The following is a 16,075-nucleotide window of genomic DNA, read 5'->3' as shown; positions in this document are numbered from 1 at the left end:
GAAGGAGCCTGGCCCGCACTGGGTCACTGGGGGTGGGAGGGTGGGGTGGGGGGTGGGCTATGCTGATTGGGGCCTCCCTGGAGCTTAGGGTGGGAAATCAAACCTCCTCCCTAACACAGAAGCTGAGAAGGTAGACAGGGAGGTTCCTAGAGGAAATTCAGGACACTCTTGACAAGTAGGAGTGGTTTCTGGCTGACCAAAAAAACAAGGCTCACTATAACTGGCAATCTGATCTGCAACTTACAGAGGAGACCTGGCCAAGGTCACACAACTCGTGAGGGATCCCATCAGAGCTCAAGCTCAGGTCTTTCTGCCTCTAGATATTTTGCTCTCATCGTCCTACTTCGCTTCCTGTCCTACTTCCCTCCCTACTACTGTCTTACCCAGACACTCCCTGAGAAACGATCGGATGAACTGACCAGCCGTAACGTCCCTGCTTCCCCGGGCTGCCGCGCGGTGGGGTCCTGGGCCTAGCTCTGTGCACATATTAAGGGCTGTGATGGGAAGCCCTGATGAGCTCCAGAGCTGGGGGTCTGACGCTAGCCCTGCTCCAGAATGGCCACTGCTGCCGTCCTTCCATTTTCCAGTTCTGCCTCCACCTAGGAGATTGCACACGACCTGGCTGGACCCCTCTCAGTAGACTGAGCCCAGGGTGGCAGGGAGAAGCCCCAGAAGAGGTGGCAAGCCCCAGCCTGCACCCAGGGCTAGTACCCCTGGGGTCAGACCATCATGAGCCTGAGGGCCATGGTGGCTCCAGGAAGCTCATACGGGAAAGGTCCATCTCAGCCCTGGTGCTGAACCCAAAAGGCCCGAAGACCACCGCAGAAGAGGGACTGAGGACAGGGCTGTGGGATGGACATCCGTCTGGTTTGAATGCAGCCCTATGAGCCAGAGGATGTCCACGTGGGGCTCCCAGAGGGCATCTGGCCCGATCTGTCAGTCCTGACTGCCTTCAGTAAGTAGCTGTGATGAGGGGTTGTTTCTAGGCTCTGGCCAGACGCAAGAAGCACATGGAGACCAGCAAGTACTATCACAATCAACAGATTTATCAACCTGCACTGAGACTGGCGCTGAGTGGGGGTGGGGTGGGGAAGAGGCTGGGAATGACCACAGGGCCAAAGAGAAACACGAGAAGAAGAGAATAACAGAGGGGGAAGGAGACAACTACGTTGTCTTCCCGAGATCAATTTTCTTCTGGATGGCTCGAGCCGAGTGGTAGATGAGTGAATCGATGAGTCCAGCCACTGGGGAGAGACACAAGGGCTGGCACTGGCCCCGCTGGCCCCCAGAGCCCTGTCCCCTAACCGGCTAGGCCAGCATCTGCCCTTGGCCGTTGAGGTGCCCCTCCGTCCCCAACTAAAACTCTGGCAGGGAGCCCGGGCTTCACATGCCCCGCCCCGCCCCAGCCCCAGACAGACGCCCTGGAGCTTCTAACCTGTGAACATGCCCCCGATGATGGCGCACACGCCCGTCAGGAAGTGCGTGAAGGACCTGGCGGAGGGACGGGGCGGGGGTCAGCCGGCACCCCTCCTCCCCGCAATCCCGGGCCCCTCCCTTCCGCCACCCTCACCTGTGCTTCTCTGTCAGCTTCACCATCATGGGCGACAGCTCATACAGCACGAAGACTCCGGGAAGCCCCTGGTCGCCCATCAGCCCATTGGCGACCTTCTCGTGTCTGGTCACAGAGAACTGATTTGTCCTCAGCACCTGGGACAGGAAGGAGTCTGGGCCGGGGCCGAGGCTGTGACCTGGCTCCCAACCCCCTCAGCCCTACGCCTGCTTCTGCCCTTGTCCGGAGCGCCCGGACTGTGTGGGAGAGAAAATGAGGCCCCAGGTTGCTAATGAACACCACAAGGCCCGGGGGCCACCCAGACACACTCTCAGCCTCACCGCCCCGGCTTCTGGTCCGGATCCCGGCTACAAGGGGCGGATCCTCTCAGCGCGGGTTCAGGGATGGGAAACGCCTCGCCAAGGCTGCACCATGAGCTCCTGGCAAGGCCAGGCCTGACTTCCTGTCTGCCGAGATGCTGCTCCACGGGCCAGAGCAGAAAGGGGAGGAGAGGACCCGGGAAGGGTTAGCCCCCAGCCCAGGGCAGACCGCGGGGACAGTGAGCACCAGACGAACGGATGGAGGCAGTGAGGGCAAGTAGAAAGTGCGAGTGCTTTCAAGTCTGACAGCCCGGGCCCTGCACTCTGGCTGTGAGGGTACATCACCTACCCCCCGCCCGGCTTGTCATCCATCATACGGGGATAAGAGCAGCACCCCACTTCCCAGGTCGGCAGGACTCAAGTGCTTGGCACCAAGAGGGACTCTGATACCTGAGCTCCTGCAGACTCACCTCCCCGTCTACCTTCATGTACACTGTGGGTACCACCTTCACGAAGTACTGGAACATCATGGAGGCTGCAGGGAGAGGAGAGCACCAGGCATGGGTGCCGGGCAGGGCTTTGGCAGCTGGGGGCTACCTCCCAGGCTGGTACCTTGGGGTGCGGTGACGTTGGTGCGGTCCAGGGGGTTCACAATGCCAGGGTAGTCCTCCCCGAATGACAGGTGCCGGATGTGGTGGGTCATGTTGATCTGCAAGCAACACCAGCACCTGAGCCTCAAGCACTCAAGGCCCCACCAGGCCTCACCCTATCAAAGGTCCTCGGGACAGCAGCAGACGGGATGCCCAGGTCTGGGGAGGGCATGTGTGGAGACAGGGGAGAGGGGGAGAGGTCCTGCCTGGGAGAATGTGACCAACCCAGGCCCCCCCATACCCCATCTGGGAACTCCTTTCTCACAGAGTCCACAGCCTCTGGGCCTCTAGTTTGAGGTTCTGGCCGCATCCAAGCACAAAGCAAGTAAAGGCTGGGCACGGACAGGCTGGCAGGTGTCCGCTCTGCCTGGAAGTCTCAAGCAAGGGGAGCCTGGACTGGGTGGGGGGAGGCGGGCAGATGTCCCGGCTCTGACTCCTGTCCTGTTCCAGTCTTTATTTTTATTATTTTTTTAAGATTTTATTTATTTATTTAAGAGAGAGAGCATGAGAGGAGAGAGGGTCAGAGGGAGAAGCAGGCTCCCCGCTGAGCAGGAAGCCCGAGGCAGGGCTCCATCCAGGGACCCCGGGATCATGACCTGAGCCGAAGGCAGTCTCTTAACCAACTGAGCCACCCAGGCGCCCCTTTCCAGTCTTTATTAGCCTCAGCCATTAGAGGGGTTTTTAAAAACATGCAAATCTGATTACATCATGACCCTGGTTAAAGGGTCAATAGCCTCCACCGCCCACAGGAGGGAGACCCAACCACTGCTCAGCCTGAGGCTTGTGAGGTCTGGTCCGGTCCGAGCCAACCTCTCCAGCCTCCTCCTCCACACCGGCCGCTGTGGGTTCTGAGAAGTGCTCCACTCCCTCCTGACGTGGCCGGAGGATCCCTCTGCCCAGGACACTCCGGTCCAGCCCCGTCCCCCATCTCCGGCCTGTGCAAACCTCACTTCTTAACCCTCAGACTGATCCCCTGGCAGAATATGGTATATTTTGGGGGTGCCTGGGTGGCTCAGTCAGTTAAGCGTCTGCCTTTGGCTCAGGACATGATCCCAGGGTTCTGGGATCAAGCCCCGCATCGGGCTCCCTGCTTCCCGGGGAGCCTGCTTCTCCCTCTCCCTCTGCCTGCCGCTCCCCCTGCTTGTACTCTCCCCCTCTGTCAAAAAAATTAAAAAAAAAAAAAGAATAAAAGAATTTTTATCTGCTCCCCCAACCCAGGACATCCCTACAGAGACACGAAGGTAGCAACCATCTCCCACGCCCATCCGCCCTGCATGGCTTCCGGCTGGTACGTACGTTGTCGAGGCCGAAGCTCTGCAAGTCATGGACTAGGAGAGAAGGGAGAAGATGTCACCAGGTGGAGAGGGACTGGCCTCCTGGCTCCCTGAGCGTCCTTGCTCAGGCCTCCTCACCCCTCTTGGAGTGTGACTGCCCAGCTCCTATGACCCTTCATCCCCCCTGTCAGTCCCGCCTTGGGCCTGTGTGTGTCTACGCCCTCCTCGGGCCTTAAGAACACAGACCCCGATTCCCTTCTGACACATATAGGGAGCCCTCCACGGGCGTCTCCCGGGTTTCCACTCCCACCAAGTCCCTGCTTGCACCTCAGGAGACAAACCCCGCTGACTCTGGTCTCTCACTAAATACAGTGAGGGCCAATCGCTGAGCCCCAAGGTGAGGTGGGCCCTGAGAAGGCGGTCTTCCCTGACCCCTGTGCCCTGCACCCTCAGAGCCCCCAAAGGAAATGCCATGGGTACCCTGTACCGTCTATTCCAGAACCAGTGCTTCCTGCCCTCTGGCCCTGATCTCTCCTGCTTCAAGGAACCCTACCTGAAAAGTAAGACCCCAATCCCAGGACCATCCAAACTTCCCCCCCGTCCTGGGGGGGGTAGACTGCCCCAGAAGCGGAGGCTTGGCCTCCCTGGGGGCAGGGCCACTTACTCTCCACAGCATGGACTGCAGCATGGGGGAGGGCAGGAGAGAGAAGGGAGGAAGAAAAAAAAGATTGAGAGCTTCACAACGAGAACTACGGAGTAAGACACACGGTAGAAAGGAAGGCTGGAATATTCCTGCCTCAGCAGCAGGGTCTGGACCCAGCTAACAAGCCTCCTCCCGGTCCCCGCCCCTAGGGGAACTCTTCCCTGGCCAGGGAGGAATGCAAGGGTTCTTGGGGGCAGAAGTATGGTGGCCTAGGAAGAATAAAAGATTTAGAGCCCAATAAGCCACTTCCCTAAGCTGTGTGACCTTGGGCAAGTTACTTGCCCTCTCTGGGCCTCAGTGATTTCTACAAAGGGCTGTCCTGAGGACCAGATAGGATCTAAGATGGAAAAGTACGAGGTAAACTTTATAATCCGCGCCCCCCCCCCCCCCCCCCGCCCCAAGCCACAAAGATGTCAGAAACCAGCTCCCAGACCTTCCATTCAGCCAGATCTCTGGCCTCAGGCAACTGTAGCTTTGTGTTCTGAACATCCTCTCGGGATACAGAGCACCTTTGCTCTGCCTGCCCAGGTGGAGGAACAGAGCAGCTGCGGGGGCCACCAGACCTCCTACTGCACCAGGGCCCGTGCCAACAGCTCGGCACTGACCGTCTCCCACCATCCCCGTGAGACCACCCTTCCCCTGGCCCCTCCAGAAGAGGGGGCTCGGGACCCACCTCCTGCCCCGGCCCAGCAATCAGTCTCAGCCCTGCACGCCGCCTTCCAGACCAGCAGGGCCACCTCTAGCCGGCCGCTGCTCCTGCTCACCTCAGTCCCTGGGCAGCTCAGGACCGCCAGCTCATCTCTCCCCCCTGGACTCCGGTCACACTGTGGCTCCGTACATCCCCGAATATGATCCTGACTCCTATCCCTCCCAGACCCTCCCAGGGGCCCCTGTTACTCATCAGTGAAACCCCTACATCTTCCGCCCCTACACATGCCACTCACCGTCTCGTTCCAACCGCGGCCGGGCCCTCCCTCGAAGGTACTTTTCCCCGCAGCCCCCTCAGGGTGACAATTTCTCCCCCACACTTAGCCTCCTCCATGGCCTGAAGTGAGGCCTTGCTCCTTAATGCCACTTCCAGACCACGGCCCCTAGAGCCGCCCTAAAAGTCCCCAGCTTTGCAGCTCGTGGCAGACGACGCCACTCTCCCTACTTGTCTCAGTCACTTCGAGAGCCCACAGAAGCGCAGGTTGGCCCTTCCGCGCCTGTACTGAACGGCTCTAGCCTCTGGCGCAGCTCTCTCCTCCACAACCCTGTCGCCCTTCCCGATGATCTCCCCATCACCCAGCTGCCATCCTACCTGTCCCGACTCACCTGCCTTTCGCCAAGTTTGGGCTTTCTACACTCCTAGGGCACTCAGTTCTGTCTTCTTCCTTCTCAAGGCCCTCACTCCAGCAACGGTCCCACCCGCCCCGGAGCATGACTGGCCAGCTCTGCAGCGGACTGTCCCCTCCGCATAAAACCAGCTGCTACCTCACACATCTTGCAACCCACCGCCTTGAGTCCAAACTTTCCCTCCAGCTCCAGCCCATTCTCCTCCCTTTCGAGCAAACTCCACAGAAGAGCGGTCCTTACTCACTGGCTCCAACTCTTCTCCCTTTCCTTCCTGAGCCCGCAGTGGGTGCTCCCTATCGCTCCACGGAAACGGCTGTCAAGGTCATACACCCGATGGGCAACTCTTACCCCACGCTCAGAAACATCTGGTCTGGGTTTGGAAACGCCTCCCTCCCCGGGCATTCAGGACACCACCTCTCGGCTGGCTTCTCGTCTGACGAGCGCCGCTTTCTCCCGACGCCCATGTCCTCTGACGGTGGGGCTCTCCTCCTCCCTGCCCACCCTCACCTCCAGGGCGACGTCATCCCGTTCCACGGTTTTACATATCCGAGGACGCCCACATATGCATCTCGGGGCCAGACCTCTCCCCTGACCTCCAGATCCAACAGCCAGCTGCTTATTTGCATCTAGGCTGTCTAAAAGGACACCCAGAGCCCACCGGTCAGAACATGTCAGATGCCGAATTCCTGCTTTATTGGTCCAGCCATCTAAACCCGTTCATCTGATTCTTCTCCTCTCCCTAAATGGCAACTTCATCCTTCTCACTCCTAAGCCACAAAACGTCCAAGTCGTCCTTGACCTTGCCCATCAGCATTACCCTCAAACATCAGCAATCCCTGCTTGCCCCTCCGCCACCACTCTGGCCCGGCCCCCACCATCCTGTGCCCGGATGGATCACGGCCATGGCCTCCCATTGGCTTCTCTGGTTCTGTCCTGCCCCCACGTCTTGTCCACGGAGCAGAGCACTGTCCACCTCTGCAAAGTCAAGTCACATCATGTAGCACCTCCTCAGAGCCCTACGATGGCTTTGTGTCTCATGGAGAGTAAGAGTCCTTGTCCCTGTGGTGCCCTCCCAAGCCAGTTACCTGGCTCACCTTATCTCTAACCACACCACCTCGCTCGCTGTGCTCCAGCCCCCCGCTTTCTTACCGCACCTCCAACTCGCCAAGCCCATTCTCGGCTCAGAGATTTGCATTTGCTCTTCTCTCTGCTTCAAACCCTTCGCCCGGACGACACCCTTCTGGCCAGCTCCTTCACCTTCTTCAGGTCTTTACTTAAATGCTGCTCCATCAGGCCTTCCCCGCCTGCCCAATACCCAACAGCACACACGTACCATCTCTCCAGAGCCCTTCGCCTCTGTCATCTTTATCCTGCCTTTCTTGGGTTCGTGGTACTTAATAGCATCTGGTAGTCCATATATTTTACATACTTGTTTACGGTCTGCTTCTTTACTAGAACGCTGAGGACAAGGACTCTGTTTTGCTCGGTGCTGTACTGTTAGCATCCAGACTAGAAGAGGGCACGCAGGGACTACTAAATATCTAGCGGATGCGTGAATGAATACATGGATGAAAATAAATCCCATCTATTCATCCCTGGGAACAACTGTGTGAGGGAGGTCCTAGCATCTGCAGCCCCATTTTACAGGAGAAGAAACTGAGTGGGGGTTCAAAGTCCCCAAATCTGACACAACTCAGGAGGGGCCGAACCTGTGTTCCAAACCAGCTCTGCTGACCCCAGAGCCTCCCATGCGGCTCACCTATTAGACAGCCGGGCTCTGTGCTGCGGGCTTCACCTGCACGAGCACCCTGGGACAGAAGGACTAGCCTCTCCATTTCACAAAGGAGGAAACGAGCCCAAAAAGATTAAGAGAGTTCCTCCAAGTTCCACACAGCCAGTAAGGTGTGACACTGAACTCTGAACCCAGGCAGTCTGGCTCCCCAGCCCATGCTCTGAACCCCGGACCGAACTGCTGCCCCGAGATGGGGGGCTCCCCTGGGCAGGTGGAGGGGCGCTCAAACTCGCCAGGGCACCCGGGGTCTAAAACTCCCTGGCGGACGCAGGCCCACTCACCGTGCACGTGGGACTGCTGGAAGCTCTTCCCGGGAGCAAAGTGGAAGTTTCCGGCCACCTGTAGGGGATATTCCGTCTCATTCTCCAGCCGTCTCCCCCCTTCCCCTTCCTCTGGTCTCCTGAGGGCCTGAGTGGGCCCTCGGTTCACCGTGGAGCGGTGCTGCTCCTGCTCGCCTCAGTCCCTCCCGTACCTTGTTGACTTCTAAGAAGCCGTATACTTGGCAGCCTTCGTTCTTCTGCTCCTGCATCTTCTGGCTGAAGCCTTCTCGCCGGCACTGCTCAATAGTGTCTGGGTTCTTGAAGGCCCAGCCCCGGCGGCGGTAGGCCTCCCTCACATCCTCACAGGTGTTACAGCACCTGCGGGAGAGGGGGTGCGGGGCGAGAGCAACACAGCACGGACCCAGAGCTCGCAGCTTAGGGACAGAGCAGTTCTGTCCACTAACGAAGCCTCTGCCGGCCTCATCCCTGGCCACCAACTGTTCCCAAACTCCATTCCCTCAGAGGCAGCAGGACTTAAAAATACGTATTTCCCTTCCGTTTGGGATGACAGAGAGCAGTGACGGCTGCACAACACTGAATGGTACACGAGAAAACGGTTAAAACGGTAAGCTTTAAAAGTTACGCATATTTTACACAGTGCAAAAAATATTAAATAGGTATCCCCAGGCCCTACCCTAGACCCGCCGAATCAGCTTCTCAGGGGCCAGGGCCCGAGGAATATAAGAGCAGTGGCCACATATCACAGGCCTAATTAGCGGGGCTGGGCCTTCAATCTCAGTGCTTTTTATACAGGATACATCTAATCCTGATGTGCCTGTTTACGGGAAACATGTTCCCATCACCCCCTTCACCAGACAGGTTATGTGGCTTTGCCCAAGGACACAGGGGTGGAACCCAGGCAGCTGGACTCCAGAGGCCACTTCTGAACCAGAGCGGGCACCACTCCAGCCTCGCCCCCCGCTGTGGCCCCACGCAGGGCCTGGCCACAGAGCCCCAGTCACTTGCAGCAGGAGCAGTGACTGAGGCACGCACCCCATCCCCACTCAACTCTTGGTCCAACTTCACCCACCTGCTGCGGAGTCCGACACAGGCTGAGGATGGCTGACACAGAGTGCCCGGCGGGAGCCCCCCACCCAGCCCCCTGGCTCGGCTCACCTGATGTCTTCTGTCTCGGCACCGTAACAACTCTCACAGCGATCAGGGTCCAGGGAGTCAGGGTCAAACACCTTTACCTCCACCTTCCCGAGCTCTAAGGGGAGGACAGAGGCAGGGGCATCAGCTAGGAGCAGAGAGAGTGAAATCTGCACCCCTGGCCCCCTCACAGGCCCTTTGGCCTGTGGCCTGGGAATAATAAAAGCTATAATAATAGCTCATACTGGGACGCCTGGGTGGCTCAGTTGGTTAAGCATCTGCCTTTGGCTCAGGTCATGATCCCAGGGTCTTGGGATCGAGCCCCGCATCAGGATCCTTGCTCAGTGGGGAGTCTGCTTGTCCCTCTCTCTCTGTCCCTCCCCCTCACTCGTTCTCTCTCTCTCCAATAAAATCTTAAAAAAAATAGCCAATATTTATGTGGTGCACACTATGTGTCAGGCGCTAAGCACTTCCACACATCTATTATTTCTCTAAATAAAAGTACTAGTAGGGGCGCCTGGGTGGCTCAGTTGGTTAAGCGACTGCCTTCGGCTCAGGTCATGATCCTGGAGTCCCTGGATCGAGTCCCGCATCAGGCTCCCTGCTCGGCAGGGAGTCTGCTTCTCCCTCTGACCCTCCCCCCTCTCATGTGCTTGCTCTCTCTCATTCTCTCTCTCTCAAATAAATAAATAAAATCTTTAAAAAATAAAATAAAATAAAATAAAAGTACTAGTAATGAAACAATAACTGCAAATGCTAAATGTTAGCTGACTATAGGTCACTGTGCACAGAATGTCTCTCACCTGCACGCGGACCCTAGGAAGGCGGGGATTATTATTATCCACATCATACTTGCAAAGACTCGGAGACTCAGAGATGAGAAGTGGCTCTGTCCAATGCGACACAGTAAGCAGCAGATTTCAGCCCCAGTTCCAAAGTGTGTGCCTTTAACCCCCTCACCTTGGAGCTACACCTCAGGCCTCTCTCTCCGCGCCCAATTCCCTGCCTGTAACTACCTCCTCCTAACCGCAGACTTCAATATTTAATACCCCGACCTCCTGTCTTCCCACAGTTGTATTTTATCATCTCATCTCAGCCTCATCCCACTTCATTTCCACACGCACTCCTAGACCTTATTTCCAATGACCACAAACCTTCCACACTTTCGAGTGTCCCAATCTCGAGTACTTATCCTTATTTTCCCAGCTCATCTGGGAAATACCTCTGGTACCCAGAAACCACCAATTCTTTGACAACACTAACACTATCACTCCCTCATGCCCTCGCTTCCCTCCTTATTTAAGTTCCATGGTCCAAATGGGGAAGGGACTGTCGGTCTTCAATAAATGCTGCTGGGAAAACTGGATATTCATATGCAAAAAATGAAAGTGGACCCCTAGCTTACACAACTCACCCAAATTAACTCAAAATGATTAAAGACTTAAATGTAAGACTTAATTCTGTAAAACTCCTAAAAGAAAATAAGGAAAGAGCTCCCTGACATTGGTCTTGGCAACAGTTTTTTGGTTATGACACCAGAAGTATAGGCAACAAAAGCAAAAATAAACAAGTGGGACTACATCACAATAAAAGGCTTCGGCACAGCAAAAGGAACAATTAACAAAATGACAGGGCAACCTATGGAATACAAGAAAATACAAATAATATGTCTGATAAGGGGTTAACAGCCAAAATATGTAAGTAACTCATACAACTCAATAGCAAAACAAACAAAACATGCAAACGATCTAATTAAAAATGGACAAAGGACCTAAATAAACATTTTTCAAAAGAACACATACAAATGACCAACAGGTAAATGGAAAAGAGCTCAACATCATTAATCATCAGGGAAATGCAAATCAAAACCCTATCACCTCACACCTGTTAGAATGGCTATTACCATTCAGAAATAAATAAGTACAAACAAGAAATAACTAGTATTGGGGTGCCTGGCTGACTCAGTCAGTAGAGAATGTAACTCTTGATCTCGGGGTTGTGAATTTGATCCTACATTAGGTGTAGGGCCTACTTAAAAAAAAAATGAACAAGAAATAACTAGTACTGGGCGCCTGGGTGGCTCAGTTGGTTAAGCGACTGCCTTCGGCTCAGGTCATGATCCTGGAGTCCCTGGATCGAGTCCCACATCGGGCTCCCTGCTCGGCAGGGAGTCTACTTCTCCCTCTCCCACTCCCCCTGCTTGTGTTCCCTCTCTCGCTGTGTCTTTCTCTGTCAAATAAATAAATAAAATCTTTAAAAAAAAAAAAAAGAAATAACTAGTATTGACAAAGATGTCGAGAAAAGAGAACCCTTGTGCACTGTTGGTGGGAATGTAAATTGGTGCAGCCACTATGGAACAGTATGGAAGTTCCTTGAAAAATTAAAAAGAGAACTACCATATGTTCTAGCAATCCCACTTCTGGGTATATATCCCCCTCACCAAAAAAAAATCGCATCTCGTATAGGTATCTGCAGTCCCATATTCTTTGCAGCATTACTTACAAGCCAAGACATGGAAACAATCTAAGTGTCCGTCAACACATGAATGGATAAAGAAAATACGGTGTATATATACATAATGGAGTATCATTCAGCCGTAAAAAGAAGGAAATCCTTTATTTGCAACAACATGGATAAACCTTGAGGACATTATGCTAAGTAAAATAAGTCAGAGAAAGACAACTCTATGATCTCACTTATATGTGGAATCTAAAAAAGCCTAACTCATAGAAACAGAGAATAGAATGGTGGTTGCCAAGGGCTGGGAGGTGGGGGAAATGGGGAGATGTTGGTCAAAGCGTACAAACTTCCAGTTATGAGTAAGTTCTGGGATCTAATATATAGGATGGTAACTATAGTTAACAATACTGTATTGTATACTTGAAAGTCGCTAAGAGAGTAGATCTTAAATGTTCTCCCACACACACACAAGGTAAGTATGTGAAGTGATGGATCTGTTAGCTAACCATATTGTGGTAATCATTTCCTAACACATATGTAATCGAATCACATATACACCTTAAATTTACACAATGTTCTACTTTCTTTTTTTTTAAAGTAGGCTCCACATCCAGCATGGAGCCCAACGTGGGACCTGAACCCACAACCCTGAGATAAAGGCCTGAGCTAAGACCAAGAGTTGGATGCTTAACCAACTGAACCACCCAGGCGCCCCCATAATGTTATATTTCAATTATATCTTGACAAAGCTGGAAAATAAATTCCACGGTCCACTGCTTTAATTATTCTCTTGCACATAACCAGAACCCATCTATTCCTCGCTCTCTTTGTTGTGCAAGCCTAGCAAAACCCAAACCCTGGTTAAATTCAACTCCCTGTGCCTACTTCTTGCCTGTGCCTCCCTTAAGACTGGCAATCCTACTTCATTTCACCAATCAGCTCACTTTCCTATTCTCTGAGATGACTTACTAAAAAAAAAAATTTTTTTTTAAAGATTTTATTTATTTATTACAGAGAGAGAGAGCATGAGAGGGGGGAGGGTCAGAGGGAGAAGCAGACTCCCCGCCGAGCAGAGAGCCCCATGCGGGACTCGATCCCAGGACCCCGGGATCATGACCTGAGCCGAAGGCAGATGCTTGACCAACTGAGCCACCCAGGCCAGGTGCCCCCTGAGATGACTAATTTATAGCTTTTCCTCTCATCTTAGGCTCCCAAAATCCCCTTCCCTTTCTTCACTCTTAGCTAATGACCCTGCTTTCAATTTCCACAAAGAACAGAAAAGCAACCGAGCCCACTTAATCTCCCCACCAAATCCACCACACCACCTGCATTCTCCGCCAGCCCTCACCCCCCTTCTCTGCTCTCTCTTATGGCAAAACACCTGAAAGCATTATTTTCACTCAATGTCTCTCTTTCTTTTTCTGTTCTTTAATCAGATTTTCATCCTCAACAGTATCGAAACTATTTTGTAAAGTCCCCAGTGGCCTCCATGTTGCCAGTTGCAATGGTCAACTCTTACTCATTTTACAGGACCATCAGTGGCTTTTGACAGTTGCTCACTCTCTCTTCTTGAAACTCTTCCTCCACTTGGCTTTTGCATCATCTCTCGTTTCTCTTCTACCTTAATGGTTCTCAATCTTCCTTCCTGGATCCTCATTTCCTGACTTCTAAATATTGGAGGAGCTCAGGGTATAGTTCCTAGACCTCTCCTCTTACATTTACTCCCTAGGTTTTCCCTTTTAGTCCAATGGCTTTAATGCCATCTGCATGCTGATAACTTCTACATTTATATCTCCAGTCCTTCTCTAATGTCTAGACTGGTACATCTAACTGCCTCCTTAACATCATTAGGGTATAAAATGGGCATTCCAAGTTTTAACATGCCTCAAACCTGAGATCTATTTCCCAATCCTCATCCTTCCTTATGGGACGAGTCCCCAAGTCCCCAGTGATCACCACCTCCTGGTATTCACATCCTTATGTAGTCCCCACCTCCCATAATGAATAGGGCTGATCTGTGTAACCACTTGTATAATGCAGAAATGATGGTGTCCAACTTCTGAGGCTAGGTCATAAAAGATGCTGTAGTTTCTACCTTGTGTTCTCCCAGATCACATGCACAGGGAGAAGCCAGATGCCATGCTGTGAGGACACTCAAGCAGCTCTACTGAGAGGCCCATGTGGTGAAGGCACTGAGGCATCCTGCCAACAGCCATACGTGTGAGCTATCTTAGAAGCAGATCCTCCAGCTCCAGTCAAGCCTTCAGATGACTGCAGCCTCAGCCAACAGCTTGACTGCAGTCTCATGAGAGACCCTAAGCCAGAACTACCCAACCACACCACTCTTGAATTCCTAACTCACAGAAACTGAAAAAAAATTTTTGTTCTATTAAGCCACTAATTTTGAGAATAATCTATTACACAGCAGCAAATATATAATATTCCCCTGTCTCTCTCACACACAAATCCTCTTTCTCCTCTCTAGTCATGCCTATCGCAAGTCATTTATTTGCTCAGGCCCAAAACCTTGGAATCAACCTTGACTCTGCTCTCTTATACCCTATATCCAATCCTACAGCAAATTCTCTGGTTTTACTGGTGTTCAACATACAGCTGTTGAACAAACAACTGATAAAGCTCAGAAAACAGCAATCTCTAAGGTGTGAGAAATCATAGCTTTGAGGAGGGTTTTGCTATGGTGGGAAACAGTTAATGTAAGCACTGGGAGGCCGCCTAGGGACAGGAAACGGAGTTAGGGTGAACAGCCACTCTGTACCAGGCATCATACACATAAGACTTCATTTGATCCTGTAATTCCATGTGGTGGGTACTACTGTTTATCACCACTCTATAGCTGAGGTCGTAGACTGCAAGAGACACAGTTACATCTGAATTCAGGCAATCTAACTCAAGAATGTAAACTCTTAACCTTAAGCCACCCTGCATTCCAAAGGGGAAGAGCACTAGGGCTGAATTCAGCTAACGGGACGGGGAAGCAAACATCCAGAGAAATGTGGGTCCATCTAGAGGAGTTCTACCAAGGCAAGAGCACATAAGTCCCATCCTCAAACTTCTATTACTCATCTGTGAGAAGCAGGGATTGGAGACCTCTGAGAATGATAGCCAACTAGAGTACTCTACTCAATACATAGGCCAGAAGCCTGGATTTCAGGCCACTCTGATTCTTAATAACTGGGGGACCCTAAGCAAGCTACTTGACTTCTCTGGGTCTTAGCTGCTTCATTTGTCATTTGGCCAGCCACATCCCACTTGCCAGAAGGAAGGGCTTGGGCATGTCCAGCTCTGGGATCTGAGATCTGGCCTCCTCCCCACAGTTACCATGACGCTCCGCCTCTGAGCTCACGGGGATGCCATCCTTATCGAGCCGTTGCTTAAACAGGTTGTGTTCCACATCCAGCTGCTGCTCCCCAGCCACATCCATGGCATCGATGCTCAGATCTGGAAGCAGGAAGTCAGGGTAAGGTACTGGGAACCTACGGGCAAGGGGAGAATCTGGGTTTTGGAGGGTGAGGGGATGCTGGGATTGTCTGGGGGCAGCAGTGGACTAGGGGAAAGAGGCTGTCCTGGGGTCCGGCCAGAACCTAAGGCTGGAGGTGTGAATCTGGAAGCCCACCTGAGAACCTGCAACTCCCACCCTTAGTGGGTACTCACAGGCACAAGGCATGTGCGGAAAAAATACGTCGATGTTGATCTTCAGTTTATCTCCCCGTGACTTGTCCACGTAGAGTTCAGGATGCACCTGGAGCAGCACCACCTCAGTAAGACCTGGGCCCTATGCCTCTCATTCCCCACTCCCATCCCTAGAATGCCGAGCCCCGCCCACATACTAGGCTCCGCCCCTTACCTCAGTGGTGAGGTAATACTGCAGCTCGGACAGAAACAGTAGCAGCATGAGAAGGCCACTGACAATGGTCACTGCGGGGAAGGGAGCGAGGGTCAGAAGGGCCTCTGCTCCACTCTCTCAAGCCCTCCGTAGGCCCGGCAGGGTCAAGGCGCCCCAGCCAAGCTCTCGGACACCCATGTCCCCGCGACCCCGGCCCCGCCGCGGCCTACCCGTGGCGCCCCCGCAGGTCTTGACCCGGAAGTCCTCCAGAGTCTTGGGGTAGGCATCGAACTGCTTGAGCTTCCCCAGCGCCTCCATGGGGACCAGCCGGAAAGGGGACGCCAGCCGGCCCGCCCCTGCAGCCTCCTGCTTCCGGCTCGGAGCTTGAGCCACGCCCTCCCGTCCGCACGCAGGCGCAGCCATGCGCACGCTGGGCCCCTCCCCGCGCTCGCATTCTCACTCCGGCCGCAGCGCGCACGGTTGCTGGGGGCTGCAGAGTCTAAACACCGTGGCGGGAACCGCTCTCTCAGCCCGGGCGGCCTTGTCGTGTGGACAGGGCGCCCGGAGACGACTCTGCGGGGCAGAAACAGTAATAGCATTCGCTTGCCTTGACCTAGGAACTGCGCCAAGAGTTTCACATCAGAGGCCTGGAACAACATGGAACCTCCTAGCACAGTAGCTTTCAAAGTGTCTTCCAACTAGCGACCTCGTCATCACCTGGGCACTTGGTTAAAAA

General features: G+C 53.5%; 1 protein-coding gene across 3 annotated transcripts; it reads right to left on the bottom strand.

Moving 5' to 3' along the window:
- Positions 1 to 1,025: 1,025 nt before the first annotated feature.
- Positions 1,026 to 15,728, bottom strand: ERGIC3 (ERGIC and golgi 3). 3 transcript variants are annotated; one of them, XM_045885677.3, is made up of 13 exons: positions 15,570 to 15,728; positions 15,361 to 15,431; positions 15,168 to 15,255; positions 14,835 to 14,954; positions 9,060 to 9,153; positions 8,096 to 8,261; positions 7,905 to 7,962; positions 3,816 to 3,847; positions 2,482 to 2,578; positions 2,340 to 2,404; positions 1,571 to 1,707; positions 1,436 to 1,491; positions 1,026 to 1,244 (listed from the first exon to the last, which is right to left on the bottom strand). In XM_045885677.3, the coding sequence occupies exons 1-13, from the start codon at positions 15,655 to 15,657 to the stop codon at positions 1,165 to 1,167; spliced, it is 1,152 nt and encodes a 383-aa protein (XP_045741633.1). In that variant the 5' UTR covers positions 15,658 to 15,728; the 3' UTR covers positions 1,026 to 1,164. The 3 variants fall into 3 exon arrangements, 2 of the variants coding, with proteins under 2 accessions (XP_045741633.1, XP_064429156.1); XR_010405827.1 differs by lacking the exon at positions 3,816 to 3,847; XM_064573086.1 differs by lacking the exon at positions 15,361 to 15,431 and having other exon boundaries at positions 15,570 to 15,700.
- Positions 15,729 to 16,075: the final 347 nt, after the last annotated feature.

The sequence above is a fragment of the Mirounga angustirostris genome, unplaced genomic scaffold (genome assembly GCF_029215605.1).
Source record: "Mirounga angustirostris isolate CCGP_5_RB_7025 unplaced genomic scaffold, mMirAng1.0.hap1 SCAF_10, whole genome shotgun sequence".
Classification (NCBI taxonomy): domain Eukaryota; kingdom Metazoa; phylum Chordata; class Mammalia; order Carnivora; family Phocidae; genus Mirounga; species Mirounga angustirostris.
The sequence above is the reverse complement of the archived record's forward strand: the minus strand, read 5'-3'. Positions and strand labels throughout refer to the sequence as shown.